This window comes from Ylistrum balloti, unplaced genomic scaffold, assembly GCF_031769215.1.
Source record: "Ylistrum balloti isolate Yb309-2 unplaced genomic scaffold, AGI_CSIRO_Ybal_v1 Utg369984, whole genome shotgun sequence".
NCBI lineage: Eukaryota > Metazoa > Mollusca > Bivalvia > Pectinida > Pectinidae > Ylistrum > Ylistrum balloti.
Genome location: NW_026782070.1, coordinates 4,228 through 21,565, shown reverse-complemented (window position 1 = coordinate 21,565; position 17,338 = coordinate 4,228). Strand labels below are relative to the sequence as shown.

General features: G+C 35.6%; 1 protein-coding gene across 1 annotated transcript; it reads left to right on the top strand.

Moving 5' to 3' along the window:
- Positions 1-16,178: 16,178 nt before the first annotated feature.
- LOC132547840 (protein TonB-like) lies at positions 16,179-16,715 on the top strand. Its single transcript, XM_060211646.1, has one exon. It carries the CDS (start codon positions 16,179-16,181, stop codon positions 16,713-16,715), a length of 537 nt encoding a protein of 178 aa, XP_060067629.1.
- Positions 16,716-17,338: the final 623 nt, after the last annotated feature.

The following is a 17,338-nucleotide window of genomic DNA, read 5'->3' as shown; positions in this document are numbered from 1 at the left end:
GGTGGTGGTGATGATGATGGTGGTGGTGGTGGTGGTGATGATGGTGATGGTGATGATGGTGGTGATGATCGTGAAGATGGTGATGATGATGATGATGGTAGTGGTGGTGGTGATGATGGTGATGGTGATGGTGGTGATGATGATGGTGGTTGTGGTGGTGGTGATGATGGTGATGGTGATGGTGATGATGGTGGTGGTGATGATGGTGGTGGTGGTTGTGGTGGTGGTGATGATGATGATGGTGATGATGTTGGTGGTGGTGGTGGTGGTGGTGGTAATGGTGGTGGTGATGATTATGATGATGATGATGATGATGATGATGATGATGATGATGATGATGATGACGAAAGCAGGAAAGTGTGAAGGTGTATTTTGTTTTTGTGTTAAATGTACTATTTGAAACGAAAAAAAAATCATTTTTAATGATAAAAGGTGTTTTTAATCAATGCAGAAGTTTGTATACTAAAATTGTGCTTTATTTTGAAATGTGCAAAATATTTAATGTCCCAGTGGTACAAGGTTTTTATCTGGAGCGAACTAACAAGTTTTGAGTTAACACAATCTTCTCTTTCTGTATTCAAATAACAAGCACCTTACGTAAAATCATTCACATGTCACTGCCCGTACAGAACAGTTTCTGTAACAGTGCGTCAAACCTCTGAAATATTACCAGTTGACCTGCGGATGTGCTCTACTTCTAGCTTTCGTGAGAGCGGTTACAAATCCTTTAAACTATCATGCTTTGTCAGGATATCGTACGTAAAGCTAAAGGTTTTAACTTACAAAGCATTGAAATAACTCTAGCTAGTTATAAGAAGTGGATAGATGTGTCAACATGATAAGTGAAATATAGGTCCATCTATTAATTTCTCCAAAACAGATCTTCAACTATAACCTAATTTTATCTGTGTTAGCTTCACTTATGATTTACAGCTCAACATTTCTCCCTTCTGTGTTTTAGGCAGTAGTGTTAACAAGATCACGCATTTGGTGTATAAAAATACGTCCACTGATGATATAGTGTCTTTCCCCTATATCATGTAGTTACAGTAGCGCACAACGCGCCAAAACCTTCGCGCGCTCACACTCACTATGCTGGCGCACAACTATGCGATACAATTTTGCGCGGGTTTGTAAAATGGCTAACTAATATTACGGATTCAAAATTAAATGAAAAACTCGTGTAGTTGTAATGAAATAGAAAAAGAATCTAAGTCAAATTTTAATCGGTGATTATAAAAGTAATTTCTAATTCGATAGCTTTCGAAATTACACTGGAACTCGCATTGATTAATCTTCCTGTCATATAGTTTCACATCTCAGAGATCGACGAGTGGTGTGCCTCGGACAACAAATGTTATCTTTAAACGGGTACATACTGACAGATCCGCTAAGGTATGCCGTGTAACAAACACGACACTTCTAATTTAACCGGGTATATATTTTTGTTTACAAATGGACGGGAAAATGCGAGTAATACATAAGGCAACGAAAATAAGTTCTTTTCTAAAGGTACGATATTTTGTAGGATTTATTGCTGATACAAAAAAGGGATCTTCATGTGCACAACCTATATGATTCGCTGTACTCCTATATATTCAGAAAATAAATAAATCCTATTCCACGCTTATCTTTTAAGTAATTTCTAATTATCTTATTAAAGAAAATGGCTGTGAAAACCCTCAACATAACATCCCAGAGGGATCTTTCCGCCATCATTGTTTGATCTTTATTTGCTCTTGAAAGTTGGATCTTTTCAATGATTTTCTCTTTTCTAATGATAAGGCATCTGAACATGAAATTACGACGATAATCTTTACCAACTGAACCCAAAATAGCTGCATGGAAACCATTTCTTCTGATCAGTCCCAAGCAGGCACAACTAGGGACCAAGAGGAACATAAACATGAAATTTGAGAAAGATCTATACAGTCCTTTTTAAGAAATAGTGTTAACAAACTTTTGAAGTCAAATCCAAGATGGCCGTTTGTGGGTCATTTTATTTTTTTCTGATCAGTACCAAAACCAAACAGGCACAATTAAGTATCAAAGAAATATACTCATGAGATTTGAGAAAAATCTATGCAGTAGTTCTCAAGAAACAGAGATAACAAACTTGCAAATTACAAAATCCAAGATGGTCGTCTGCCGGCCATTTTGTTTTTCTGATCAGACCCAAAATCGGACAGGCACAACTTGGGATCAGGAGAAACTTACACATGAAATTTGAGAAAGATCTATGCTGTAGTTCTCAAGAGATAGCGATAACAAACTTGCAAAGTTAAAATCCAAGATGACCACCTGTCGGCCATTTTGTTTACTTGATCAGTCCCAAAATCAAACAGGCACAACTAGGGACCAAGGAGAACCTACATATGCAATTTGAGAAAGATCCAATCAGTACTTCTCAAGAAATAGCGATAACAAAATTGTTTCGGACAAACAACGGACGCAGGTGATGATGGTGGCGTGAAAATTTAGAATTAAGAAAAGGTGCATAACTATGAAATATTTTTAGATGTTATCACACTTTTTACCAATGATTCCGACATGAAAATCTGCCATATAGTCCCTTTAGCAATGGTTGTTATTTACTTCAATTTTTAAATAAATAACACAGGAGGAATATAAGCTGCAACTATACATTTATTAAATATCATCGTAATTGGGCTAATGGTGTATAACAGCTGTGGTACTTTATTACAAATCAACATAATTGGTCAAGGAAACAATATTTACAACAATCAAAGATCACTAGTATCAATCAAAGATCACTAGTATCAATCAAAGATCGTTTACACTAAACAAACAGCAATAACAACCAATCAAAGATCACTAGTATCAAAGATCACTAGTATCAATCAAAGATCACTAGTATCAATCAAAGATCACTAGTATCAATCAACGATCACTAGTATCAATCAAAGATCACTAGTATCAATCAACGATCACTAGTATCAATCAACGATCACTAGTATCAATCAACGATCACTAGTATCAATCAAATATCACTAGTATCAATCAACGATCACTAGTATCAATCAAAGATCACTAGTATCAATCAAAGATCACTAGTATCAATCAAATATCACTAGTATCAATTAAAGATCACTAGTATCAATCAAAGATCACTAGTATCAATCAAATATCACTAGTATCAATCAACGATCACTAGTATCAATCAAAGAACACTAGTATCAATCAAAGATCACTAGTATCAATCAAATATCACTAGTATCAATCAAAGATCACTAGTATCAATTAAAGATCACTAGTATCAATCAAAGATCACTAGTATCAATCAAATATCACTAGTATCAATCAACGATCACTAGTATCAATCAAAGAACACTAGTATCAATCAAAGATCACTAGTATCAATCAAATATCACTAGTATCAATCAACGATCACTAGTATCAATCAAAGATCACTAGTATCAATCAAAGATCACTAGTATCAATCAAAGATCGTTTACACTAAACAAACAGCAATAACAACCAATCAAAGATCACTAGTATCAATCAAAGATCACTAGTATCAATCAAATATCACTAGTATCAATCAACGATCACTAGTATCAATCAAAGAACACTAGTATCAATCAAAGATCACTAGTATCAATCAAATATCACTAGTATCAATCAAAGATCACTAGTATCAATTAAAGATCACTAGTATCAATCAAAGATCACTAGTATCAATCAAATATCACTAGTATCAATCAACGATCACTAGTATCAATCAAAGAACACTAGTATCAATCAAAGATCACTAGTATCAATCAAATATCACTAGTATCAATCAACGATCACTAGTATCAATCAAAGATCACTAGTATCAATCAAAGATCACTAGTATCAATCAAAGATCGTTTACACTAAACAAACAGCAATAACAACCAATCAAAGATCACTAGTATCAATCAAAGATCACTAGTATCAATCAACGATCACTAGTATCAATCAAAGATCACTAGTATCAATCAAAGATCACTAGTATCAATCAACGATCACTAGTATCAATCAAAGATCACTAGTATCAATTAAAGATCACTAGTATCAATCAAAGATCATTAGTATCAATCAACGATCACTAGTATCAATCAACGATCACTAGTATCAATCAAAGATCACTAGTATCAATCAACGATCACTAGTATCAATCAAAGATCACTAGTATCAATCAAAGATCACTAGTATCAATCAAAGATCACTAGTATCAATCAAAGATCACTAGTATCATTCAACGATCACTAGTATCAATCAAAGATCATTAGTATCAATCAACGATCACTAGTATCAATCAAAGATCACTAGTATCAATCAAAGATCACTAGTATCAATCAAAGATCGTTTACACTAAACAAACAGCAATAACAACCAATTAAAGATCACTAGTATCAATCAAAGATCACTAGTATCAAAGATCACTAGTATCAATCAACGATCACTAGTATCAATCAAAGATCATGTACACTAAACAAACAGCAATAACAACCAATTAAAGATCACTAGTATCAATCAAAGATCACTAGTATCAAAGATCACTAGTATCAATCAACGATCACTAGTATCAATCAAAGATCGTTTACACTAAACAAACAGCAATAACAACCAATTAAAGATCACTAGTATCAAAGATCACTAGTATCAATCAACGATCACTAGTATCAATCAAAGATCATGTACACTAAACAAACAGCGATAACAACCAATTAAAGATCACTAGTATCAAAGATCACTAGTATCAATCAAAGACCATTAACACTAAACAAACAGCAATAACAACCAATTCAAGATCACTAGTATCAATTAAAGATCACTAGTATCAATCAAAGATCACTAGTATCAATCAAAGAACTTAAACACCAACCAAACAACATTAACACCAACCAAACAACATTAACACCAACCAAACAACATTAACACCAACCAAACAACATCAAACATTAACACCAACCAAACAACATTAGACATTAACACCAACCAAACAACATTAACACCAACCAAACATTAGATATTAACACCAACCAAACATCAAACATTAACACCAACCAAACAACATTAACACCAACCAAACAACATTAAACATTAACACCAACCAAACAACATTAGACATTAACACCAACCAAACAACATTAGACATTAACACCAACCAAACAACATTAACACCAACCAAACAACATTAAACATTAACACCAACCAAACAAAATTAACACCAACCAAACAACATTAGACATTAACACCAACCAAACAACATTAAACATTAACACCAACCAAACAACATTAGACATTAACACCAACCAAACAACATTAGACATTAACACCAACCAAAACACATTAACACCAACCAAAACACATTAACACCAACCAAACAACATTAACACCAACCAAACAACATTAGACATTAACACCAACCAAACAACATTAACACCAACCAAACAACATTAAACATTAACACCAACCAAACAACATTAACACCAACCAAACATTAGACATTAACACCAACCAAAACACATTAACACCAACCAAACAACATTAACACCAACCAAACAACATTAGACATTAACACCAACCAAACAACATTAACACCAACCAAACAACATTAGACATTAACAACAACCAAACAACAACAGACATTAACACCAACCAAACAACATTAGACATTAACAACAACCAAACAACATTAGACATTAACACCAACCAAACAACATTAACACCAACCAAACAACATTAACACCAACCAAACAACATTAACACCAACCAAACAACATTAAACATTAACACCAACCAAACAACATTAAACATTAACACCAACCAAACATTAAACATTAACACCAACCAAACATCATTAAACATTAACACCAACCAAACAACATTAACACCAGCCAAACAACATTAAACATTAACACCAACAAAAACACATTAACACCAACCAAACAACATTAAACATTAACACCAACCAAACAACATTAAACATTAACACCAACCAAACAACATTAACACCAACCAAACAACATTAAACATTAACACCAACCAAACAACATTAACACCAACCAAACAACATTAAACATTAACACCAACCAAACAACATTAACACCAACCAAACAACATTAGACATTAACACCAACCAAACAACATTAACACCAACCAAAACACATTAACACCAACCAAACAACATTAACACCAACCAAACAACATTAGACATTAACAACAACCAAACAACAATAGACATTAACACCAACCAAACAACATTAGACATTAACAACAACCAAACAACATTAAACATTAACACCAACCAAACAACATTAACACCAACCAAACAACATTAAACATTAACACCAGCCAAACAACATTAAACATTAACACCAACCAAACAACATTAACACCAACCAAACAACATTAAACATTAACACCAACCAAACAACATTAACACCAACCAAACAACATTAAACATTAACACCAACCAAACAACATTAAACATTAACACCAACCAAACAACATTAAACATTAACACCAACCAAACAACATTAACACCAACCAAACAACATTAAACATTAACACCAACCAAACAACATTAAACATTAACACCAACCAAACAACATTAACACCAACCAAACAACATTAAACATTAACACCAACCAAACAACATTAACACCAACCAAACAACATTAAACATTAACACCAACCAAACAACATTAACACCAACCAAACAACATTAACCCCTACCAAACAACATTAAACATTAACACCAACCAAACAACATTAGACATTAACACCAACCAAACAACATTAACACCAACCAAAACACATTAACACCAACCAAACAACATTAACACCAACCAAACAACATTAAACATTAACACCAACCAAACAAAATTAACACCAACCAAACAACATTAGACATTAACACCAACCAAACAACATTAAACATTAACACCAACCAAACAACATTAGACATTAACACCAACCAAACAACATTAGCCATTAACACCAACCAAAACACATTAACACCAACCAAAACACATTAACACCAACCAAACAACATTAACACCAACCAAACAACATTAGACATTAACACCAACCAAACAACATTAACACCAACCAAACAACATTAAACATTAACACCAACCAAACAACATTAACACCAACCAAACATTAGACATTAACACCAACCAAAACACATTAACACCAACCAAACAACATTAACACCAACCAAACAACATTAGACATTAACACCAACCAAACAACATTAACACCAACCAAACAACATTAGACATTAACAACAACCAAACAACAATAGACATTAACACCAACCAAACAACATTAGACATTAACAACAACCAAACAACATTAGACATTAACACCAACCAAACAACATTAACACCAACCAAACAACATTAACACCAACCAAACAACATTAACACCAACCAAACAACATTAAACATTAACACCAACCAAACAACATTAAACATTAACACCAACCAAACATTAAACATTAACACCAACCAAACATCATTAAACATTAACACCAACCAAACAACATTAACACCAGCCAAACAACATTAAACATTAACACCAACAAAAACACATTAACACCAACCAAACAACATTAAACATTAACACCAACCAAACAACATTAAACATTAACACCAACCAAACAACATTAACACCAACCAAACAACATTAAACATTAACACCAACCAAACAACATTAATACCAACCAAACAACATTAAACATTAACACCAACCAAACAACATTAAACATTAACACCAACCAAACAACATTAACACCAACCAAACAACATTAAACATTAACACCAACCAAACAACATTAAACATTAACACCAACCAAACAACATTAACACCAACCAAACAACATTAAACATTAACACCAACCAAACAACATTAACCCCTACCAAACAACATTAAACATTAACACCAACCAAACAACATTAAACATTAACACCAACCAAACAACATTAACACCAACCAAACAACATTAGACATTAACACCAACCAAACAACATTAAACATTAACACCAACCAAACAACTTAGTATTGATCAAAGTTAAAATGGCTGATTTGTTGCTGTCTTTCTTTTTTGTTTTGGAGTTTTTCATTTCCACAAAATCATTTCTTGTATTTTGAACTTTACTGAATTGAAATAAATATCAATGAGATATTATGTTCAATATGCTTTATGACATATTTTACCAAAGCACTAATTACCTGATAACACTAAGACTACATCTGACCCTTTGTAGTGGAAAACACATAGGTACATATACTAGCTGGAAATTAATGTTACCCAACCTTACTTCAAATTTTGTTTTATGAAAAGAACCTGGATCACCCAGAAAACAAGGGGAAATTGCTTGAATGCTATATAAATGTATAACAGAGGAGGGTACTTGGTTATGTTGGAGATTTACAAAACATTTTACTCTCTCCCAAATTTTATGTCTTTTATTTCATTCTGGTTAACTAGTATCATGGCTGTTGACAACTTGGACTAGAGCACTATAATGTTAATAAGGTATAGAAAACACCACCCAGAATCTCTTTATTGGACAATCTAAGTCAGAGGAGATCATCATCAATGAAGGGGATGTCCATGGCTTCCTCCTCTTTCTGTGGCATCATTGCAGCTGGTTCCAGAGATTGTCTATCTGGGACATGTCTATCTTGGACAGGTCTATCTGGGACAGGTCTATCTAGGACATGGTCTGATACAGGTCTATCTGGGACATGGTCTGATACATGTCTATCTGGGACAAAGTCTGATACTGGCTTCTGTGAGATGTTACAGGTTGAACTTTTCTGTGGGTCATAAATGGCAGGATTTCTCACACTTTTACACACAGGTTTATGTGGGGTGCTGAAATGTGACAGTTTTATTTTACCATTACAGCTACCGTGACGCTGGCATTCAACCCCAATATTGAAGCCTGCACTAACTGCAATCCCAAAATCAAATGCATGACTAAGTCTGGCCACAGAACTATCCTCCAAGCTCTTGGCTGCTCCTGTTTTTGCACTTAATCCAAGACCAATGCCCTGTTTGTTGCTTTTCCTCGCAGCATCTACTGGACTGAACTCTAAGCTGTAGGCAGCTCCTTTTTGTGCACATAATTCCAGACAAACATTCTGGCTGCTGCTTCTTCTCACACCTGTAGTGATTACATTTTCTATGCTGTTTAGATTTAAAAGCCTCAGATTCGGACTACCTTGATCATGGCTTGTGTCTGATAGTGACATATTCTCTTTATACATTTGCTGGTGGACAATATTTCTTGAGGCATTAAAATTCCTGATTTTATCAGTTGGTACACTGTCGTTCACATCACTTTGGGGAATATCCAGATAGGTCTTATCAATCTCCTCATCACAGACTGGTGCAGATAGTTGTACATTGGCTCTACTGTGATGTGGATTTGTGGAGATATCCCTGTTTGTCAGATCTTGGAACGGCAATCTTCTTCTGCGTTGGTTGATATGTTGTTTTACAAAATGAGTCATATGGTCTGAAGACTCCCCATTTGTGGTTATATCACACTCCATTAAATGAATTTGGGCTTTAGCCAGAGTTTGTAACGCTAAAAAAAATAAACATTGTTACATACAAAGATAACATACTTTGCTTTTGAAGTAACATTTGATTAATAAATCATTATAGTATTTAGAAAGAAGTACTCAACACTTTTAGAATTTCTGCAATAATTTGATGTTAATTTTTTGCATTTTTTTTAATTTTTCATTTAATACATTTCATAAAGACCAGGCAGCATACATATTCGCTTTCACACACAAAATCAAATATATACCATGTATGTAATTTGATTTTGATTATCATACTAAGAATGAGATAATCCCCTCCTCCCCCATTACCCATAGTGATTTGTATTTCTCAGGAAGCTGAAAAACAGACCAGTCTTTGCAGAGTCTCCTCAAGTAAGACCATCCTCTATACTCCAGGGGTTATGCTCAATATCGCTCTGGTTCCATGTACAACACATTGCGGACAATAGAAAAGACTAGTTTGATATTGTGATGTACATCAAACAAATCCCGAGGTCGCATAACCCTATTTTGTCATGGCTTCGCAATTGGGTCTCACTTCTTTATAATCTTCACAGAAGTGTATCAGTCTGTGATTGATCAGTTTTTTCTCTTGAAATCTGCTCTAGACCAATCAAATTACTTTATTTGTGACTTCGATTTTGCAATGAACTGTTTGCGGGGTGCAGTGAAAGTAATTGTACCACCTGGAGGATCGAGGATGAAGCAAGATACTTTACTCTTATTGCTCTGGGTGGCATGTAATGGGCCTTCTATAAGTTGTTTCTGTGTGGTAGCCACCAGCTACAACAAGGAGACTCCACCTCGACCCTGGCTGTTGATGGAGTAATAAACCAATAACCATCTGTTATCTAAGTCTAGTAGTTACCTGTGTTAATTTCATTCTCTATTTCCTCTTTAAGTCCACACAGACTTTCATGTATTTGATTCAGATCTGAAATATAATTGTCTTGATAAAAAAATCTTGATATGAAAGCAAGTCTAAATTATTTATGGAACAAGAGGCCTATGGGTCTTAACGGTCATCTGACTACAAAAACTTACAGCAGCAAAAAAGTTTATTTTTCTACTTTGAATGAAATCTGATTATGAAGTCTTATAAAGCAGATGGTAGTTTTGGTGAGAAGTAGGTACATGAACAAGTGTTACCTATTTTTTGACAGTCAAGTTGGAGCTTAATCAAACTGGTGAGACTTGAGAAGAAGTTTGAAATAGGTGTTGCACAGGAAAACCCTGATTGTGCAGTCATGTTACAAAATGGCTTCCTTGACTGCTGTTTCAAAGTTTTGACAAGGTTAAAAAATAACCACACTTTGTAAGCTACCTTTCCTTAACATTCCCACAATTTTTTAGCTTAATAGCACCAGCGGAACTGGAGATGAAGTATAAAATATCTAATCAAGATGGCTGGCATGGTGGCCATCTTGAATTTCAAGCATACTTGAAAAATAACAACACTTGGTGAGGATCATCTCAGGATCATTTCTCGCAAGTTTGAGCTCTTTCCCACGGGTGGGACTTCAGATAAGAAGTTTGAAATGTCAAAAGTTTATGCATGTTGTACAGCAGATGACAATGGACAAAACACAATGGCTATAGGTCATTATGACCCTATGGGTCAGATGACCTAAGAATGCCACATGCTGACATGTCAACAACTTTTTTTGCAGTAGAGTCTATAGTCCAACATGTATAAAATGAGAAATATGTTTCTGATGTGGTAACACTATCCTGAACTTATACATAGGTGATATTAAGTTACATACCAGCAATAACAGTCACCAACTCATACACCTCTGTATCCTGAGTGGAAGTATTGATCAAAGACAACTGTACATGTCTCTGTAACTGCTTCAGCCGACTAGAAGGTGAAAAATAAACATACTAACAATCAATGCACAGCGGATCCATGGGTGTTGTGCCTCATCCTTTCTACTTTTATTTATACTAACAATCAGTTAGAAAAGATGTTGTTCTAGACATTGTCTTTTGTCAGTTAAAAGATACTTATCATTGAGGCATTGAGGTATAATTCTCTTAGTTACTGAGGACTGATTGGAAATTTATGTATATGTCCTACCTGTGTTCTGGACTGTCATCCAAGTATACATTCTGAAGTTGTCCTGCCACCTGGTGCAGCTTCTCTCTCCAGCAAACAGCTTCCACAAGGGATGGAACTCTGTTCACACTGCCTACCAGACTACTGAACGATCGGAAGGAACACATGACTATACATAAAACACTGACTGCTGAACTTCATACATCATTTATAAATATACAAAGTGTAATCTATTTTCCATCAAAATGTGTAATAAATTAAATGTGTTCAATTCAATTATTTTTTTCTTTGAATCATATTAGCTACTTGACAAGGTATTACAATATATATAGGATCTTACAGGAATTTTTATTGATGTGATGTTTATGAAACAAATCTACAATTTTTTCGATGTAGTGGCCTAATATACAGTAAACACCAGCTGCTGTAGGAAACATCATATACTATTATCTCTCATATAACTGGAACTAATTTGTTTTATAAGCCTTATACAAAATGAAAACAAATATATCCCTTTCGGGATGTGAAACATGTCATTACATTTGTAAGTTTTCATATTTGTGTGTATAAACAAATAATTAAATTTGTATAATATATAATTATGCATTGTCCATATCAAACAGTTAACCAGTTTCTTTATCAACCATGTTTGTTTACAAAGTGCAGATAGACTGGCTAGGCTATAGATTGGACCTTCGGTCAAATACATTGGCCTGGTCAGGGAATTGTTTCCACATAAAAAGAATGCACAGGTATAGAATCTGAGACCAAAAAGGCAGAATCATTGAAATGAATATGAATGAAGATCATTTTAGATAGAAGATTAGGGGTGATGTTCCTTTATTGTTAAAGTGATGGCAGTAATACATTCATGTATGTACTACTCAAGTGACCAAGGCTTTTACACTTAAAAAACATCTTGTAATTATATACACCATGTAGCTGGCAGCAGGACAATCACAAATCTATGGACAAGTCAAAACCTTTAGAAAAACACCTTACCATTCTTGTCCTAAGCTTCTATAAATTTCCTTCTTGATAGTACAAACTCCTTCCTTGAGATTCGAAAGAAATCTTGACTTCATGTGGTATTCCAAGCTCAATTTTTGTGCTATTTTCTGTAAAATATATCATTGTTCCAACTAAATGTTATCAAAATGTGTGATAGAACTTTTTGATATACATAATGTTATTGTTTTCACAATCAGTATCAACCATATTTTACAGAGATTATTAAAGGATATTACTGGTTATCTTAAAGGAGATTCAACTTTAAAAAAAAAAACCTATTTTAAAACCCTGGTAGAAGAATAGCTGCAATATACTGATTGGCTAGAGAAAACTTATCTTTTGATTGATAAGTTGAGTGTTAAGACACAAAAGTCAGAGGTCCTGGGTTTTAATCCTATTAATCCTAGCAGAGTCAGTGAAACAAAGAATGGCCATTTTCACCTTTTACAAAGACAATAATCTTAATCTGCGATGCTGAAAATACAAAATACATATGTAGGTGATACAAACGTACATGTTGAAGTTGTTTCTCTGGGAAATAAATAGTTATGGATCAATAAACAAACTAAGGGTGGGTAGTAGAGCCAATGTCGTGTACTGTTAAATGAAGGGTAGATGGATCCTATACCTCCCGCCTAGATACAAGAGGGTATGCAGATGATTGATGTGATAGCTAAAATCTGGAGAATCAATCACAACAGGTTATTAATATTTATTTATTTGGTATTGTCTACCGATTTCGCCCTAAAACTTTGACTTCATCAGAACCAGTCTGTTGTGTTTGATTCTCCAGATTTTAATAATCTAATAACATGTTTTGTAATCTATCTAATCTGAGGTAAGACTTATCTCATACCTCGGCACCTACTGACTAATCTCATCATCTTTGAAAGAGTTTGCCTATGGCATATGGCCTTTCATGCCTACAGAGTAATTTGCGGTAGAGGGGAGACAATACAACTGGTAAAACCGTACCAGTCAGATTCATAATTCAGTAATTTATAGGGCCTACCCTTATTCTAGTATAGCTGAATCAGTACAGGCCGCGTAGTAGTAGGAAAACACTTTATCGATCGTTACACTAGACTTTGTAGTTAGTCAACGTGTATACAGTATTGAAGGCTTAACGTTACCGAATGAAATCGCAGTCAGCTTTCCGGGAAAACGACTGTATTATGATGATTAATATCTTATCTTCCCAAGACTGACAACAATTCCACTCGAAAAAAAAGTGTAAAAACATACTGTATCTTTTACATAGATATATCATAAATGTTACCTTCTTTCGCATTTCATCCATTTCTAACCAATATAACGTTACATTCAAGAGCGGACTTTCGAGTTCCCCGCCGGAATACAAGACCGGATGTTTACATTTTGTACTAAAATTTGAGTGGGCCTTATGCGTTTTGATTACGATTTCGGAATACACTCTACAGTACAAAACAGTACTCAGCAGCTGTCATCAAATCATCATTTAAATTATTCCAATCAGTTAAATCTAGAATGAAAGAACTTTTTTAAAAATGTGATCACGTTAAAAGATCAATAATCAATTGTATTATGATTTTTTTGTATGTAACGTTAGACAAGCAGCACTAGTTCCATTCTTAGATTGTTTTGACCAGAACCAATTTGATTGGTTCTAGGCGAGAAAAAAGACTGACCAATCACAGGCTGATACGCTCCTAAGGAATACTTTAAAGGAGCGACACCCAGCTTCTAAGCCATTACAATATACCGTTATGCGACCTCGAGATTCGTTTGATGTAAATTAAAGGGCCAACCTAGTCTTTTCGTTTTGTCCACTAAGTGTCACACATGTAGCCTTCAATTTCGCCACGACATGTTCCAGGGATATAGAGATCGAAAGTAATCGTAACCTCTGGAGTATCGAAGATGGGGTGCATCATATAACCAAAAATCCTGTAATTCTAATTAATTAGAATAAGACGTTTTAGCGTTTCGAGATATTTGACATCTGTGGCTTTGAATTTGGGTCAAGGTCATCTCCTTTTGCAAACTTGTTGTAATTCACCCCACCAAGAAACCTACAAGTCAAAAATCTTAATTCTAGGTATTTTAGTTGAGAAAAATATCGTTTCTGCTTTAAGGAATTTAACGCATTTTACCTTGAATACATATATGGCAATGACACTTCTTTTCCCAAAACTTTGCTCCGGTCTATCGGTTTCAGCGTTTTTACAAATTCGGCTCCTCCGACCTTAATTATGGGTCATGAACGTTGTTGGTATTCAGGCCAGGAAGCTACCAGCCAGGTGTGGTAACTTTTAGTCTTTTTGTTATTGAGAGGTGATTAGACGGGAAAATGTTGACACCAGACTGACTAAGTGAATATAACCAGTTTTACATTTTTTGTTATTCGCCAGACTTTATCACAATGGACTGTCGATAGTCCAAACACCTCCGTTCCCTGCTAAAATCGTCCGGATTGACAGTTTTCAGGACTGCTACATGTAGCTTTACTCTTGAAGTCTTAGTTATATATTTTTAATACTTGTACAATAAATATATGCACGTCATCTTCTTTAGAATAAAAATAATTCAATTTCACTTACAGGTATATTGATGAATTATTGTCTTTAAATGACAAGAAAATTGAAGTCCATCGTAGATTCATCAGACTCTTCTACATCAAGCACTTACCTCGATCTTTTCCTACCACGAAACCAGTATGGACAGCTTTCCACCAAGCTGTTTGATAAGCGTGATGATTTCAATTTACCTATTATGAATTTTCCATTTCTGGATAGCAACATCCCTGCGTCCCAAACTTCGTAACACAAGTTTCAAAACATGCAGGTTGATGAAAAGTATGGGGATGTTTTGCGGTCGTCATAGTGATATCATTGAGAAATATTATATTTCTTTGTTTCGAGTCCATCGCTATTTTTCCGTTCTTTTTTCTTACACCTCACTTGTCTAATTTTTATGATTATTTTGTTGACTGTACTATAACATATGAAAAACAGCTGTGATCGATGTCTGCCATTAACTTCAGACACAGTAAACGATAAAACTAAGCGTGACACTCGTAGGGCTCTGTTACAGTCTTACAGTCCAGTCACTTGTTCACTGCGGCCAGTCTATGTGATCTTGTTAATCCCAGCTGTCATACCAATTAAGAACTCAGGTATAGGCTTTATTCAATCGTTCGTCCTTTGTTAAAGAATTATCGGCCGTGTCACAGTCAATTAGGACTCAGGTAGGCTTATGTAACAAACCTGCTAGAAAGATGTTTTTTCACTTTTTGTCCGAACCCAGCCTATGTCTTGACCAATCAACTTGAAAGTTCCCAAGATCTGACCAATCTAATTGATGGAGACTCCTGAGTAAGTTTGGTAGTATCGCGTCACACTGGTGACTGGAAGCTATGACGCCAATAAAGAATAACGAACTTAACAGGCTGTCCCCATAATCTTTTCAGATTCCAACAAAAACAAAAATAACCTTCCAACAACACACAAAACGACGTTAAAGATTGGTGGAGATCCCTAAGATCTTGATGCCTGGATACAGAAAATCAGTACCTGTCGATTACATCAGTGGTAGGACCAGAGCGTCAAAAGAACAGCCGGCTTCAAGGGAACAACAACCTGAACCCCACCCTGAACCACAACCTGAACAACCACCTGAACCACAGCCTGAACCACAACTTGAACAACAACCTGAACCACAACTTGTACAACAAGCTGAACCACAACTTAAACAACATCCCGCACCACACCCTGAACAACAACCTGAACAGCAAATTGTGGACCTCGTGGAGGACTTTTTACCTCCACCGCCACCAGAGCTAATTTCAAGTAAAATGTCTTCAGGAGGGATTAACCTTAAGAAGTATAATGGGTCTGAATCTCCATTGATATGGTTGTCAACCTTACAGTCGTGGCAGGACTTCCATAACCTGTCCGATGCCAGAACAATGGCTGCCATGTCCTTCAACATGGAAGGGGCCGCAGCATTGTGGCTACAAGGGTTGTCTGGTGAGGACAAGACAGACTTCATCAAGTTTAAAGAACTGTTCATCACCAGATTTTGACAAAAAGCATCCGATAACAAGTTTTTTGGCGCCAAACAGCAACCAGATGAGAATGTTATCTAGAGAGAATAGAGAAACTGGCCCTTGGGCACAACTTGCCAGAGTGCTCTAAAGTGCAGGTCGCAATGAATGGCCTGCACAGTAAGATCAAAAGCAAGGTGCTTGGAAAAGAACCCACCACGTTTATGGATTTGCGACACTATGTGGATTTAGCAAAAGAAGAGCTGGCGTGCTGCTCTGACTCAGACAATATCAACATGGTGTCAGTGTCAAAACTGTGTGATGAAATCATCACTAAACTCCAAACTGACTTCAAAGAGAAGTTAGAAGGTGTTCGGCAAGAGGTGTCCGCTATTGCTGCAAAACACCCTGGAAAGAGTCAGCACCAGTTCAAAACTTTTCAAAAGCAGCACGAGTCACAACCTTTCCAACCACAGCAGCAGCAACAATTCCACCTCCAGCAGCCATACCAGCCTCAGCAGCAACATTTTCACCTCCAGCAGCAATACCAGCCACAACAACAACCATTCCACCTCCAACAGCCATACCAGTCTTTCCAACCACAGCAGCAGCAGCAGCAGCAGTTCCAACACCAGCCATTCCAGCCACAGCAGCAGCCAAGA

Excerpts from the sequence above, each read along its gene's own strand:
- LOC132547840 (XM_060211646.1), top strand. The coding sequence starts at position 16,179 with ATGCCTGGATACAGAAAATCAGTACCTGTCGATTACATCAGTGGTAGG.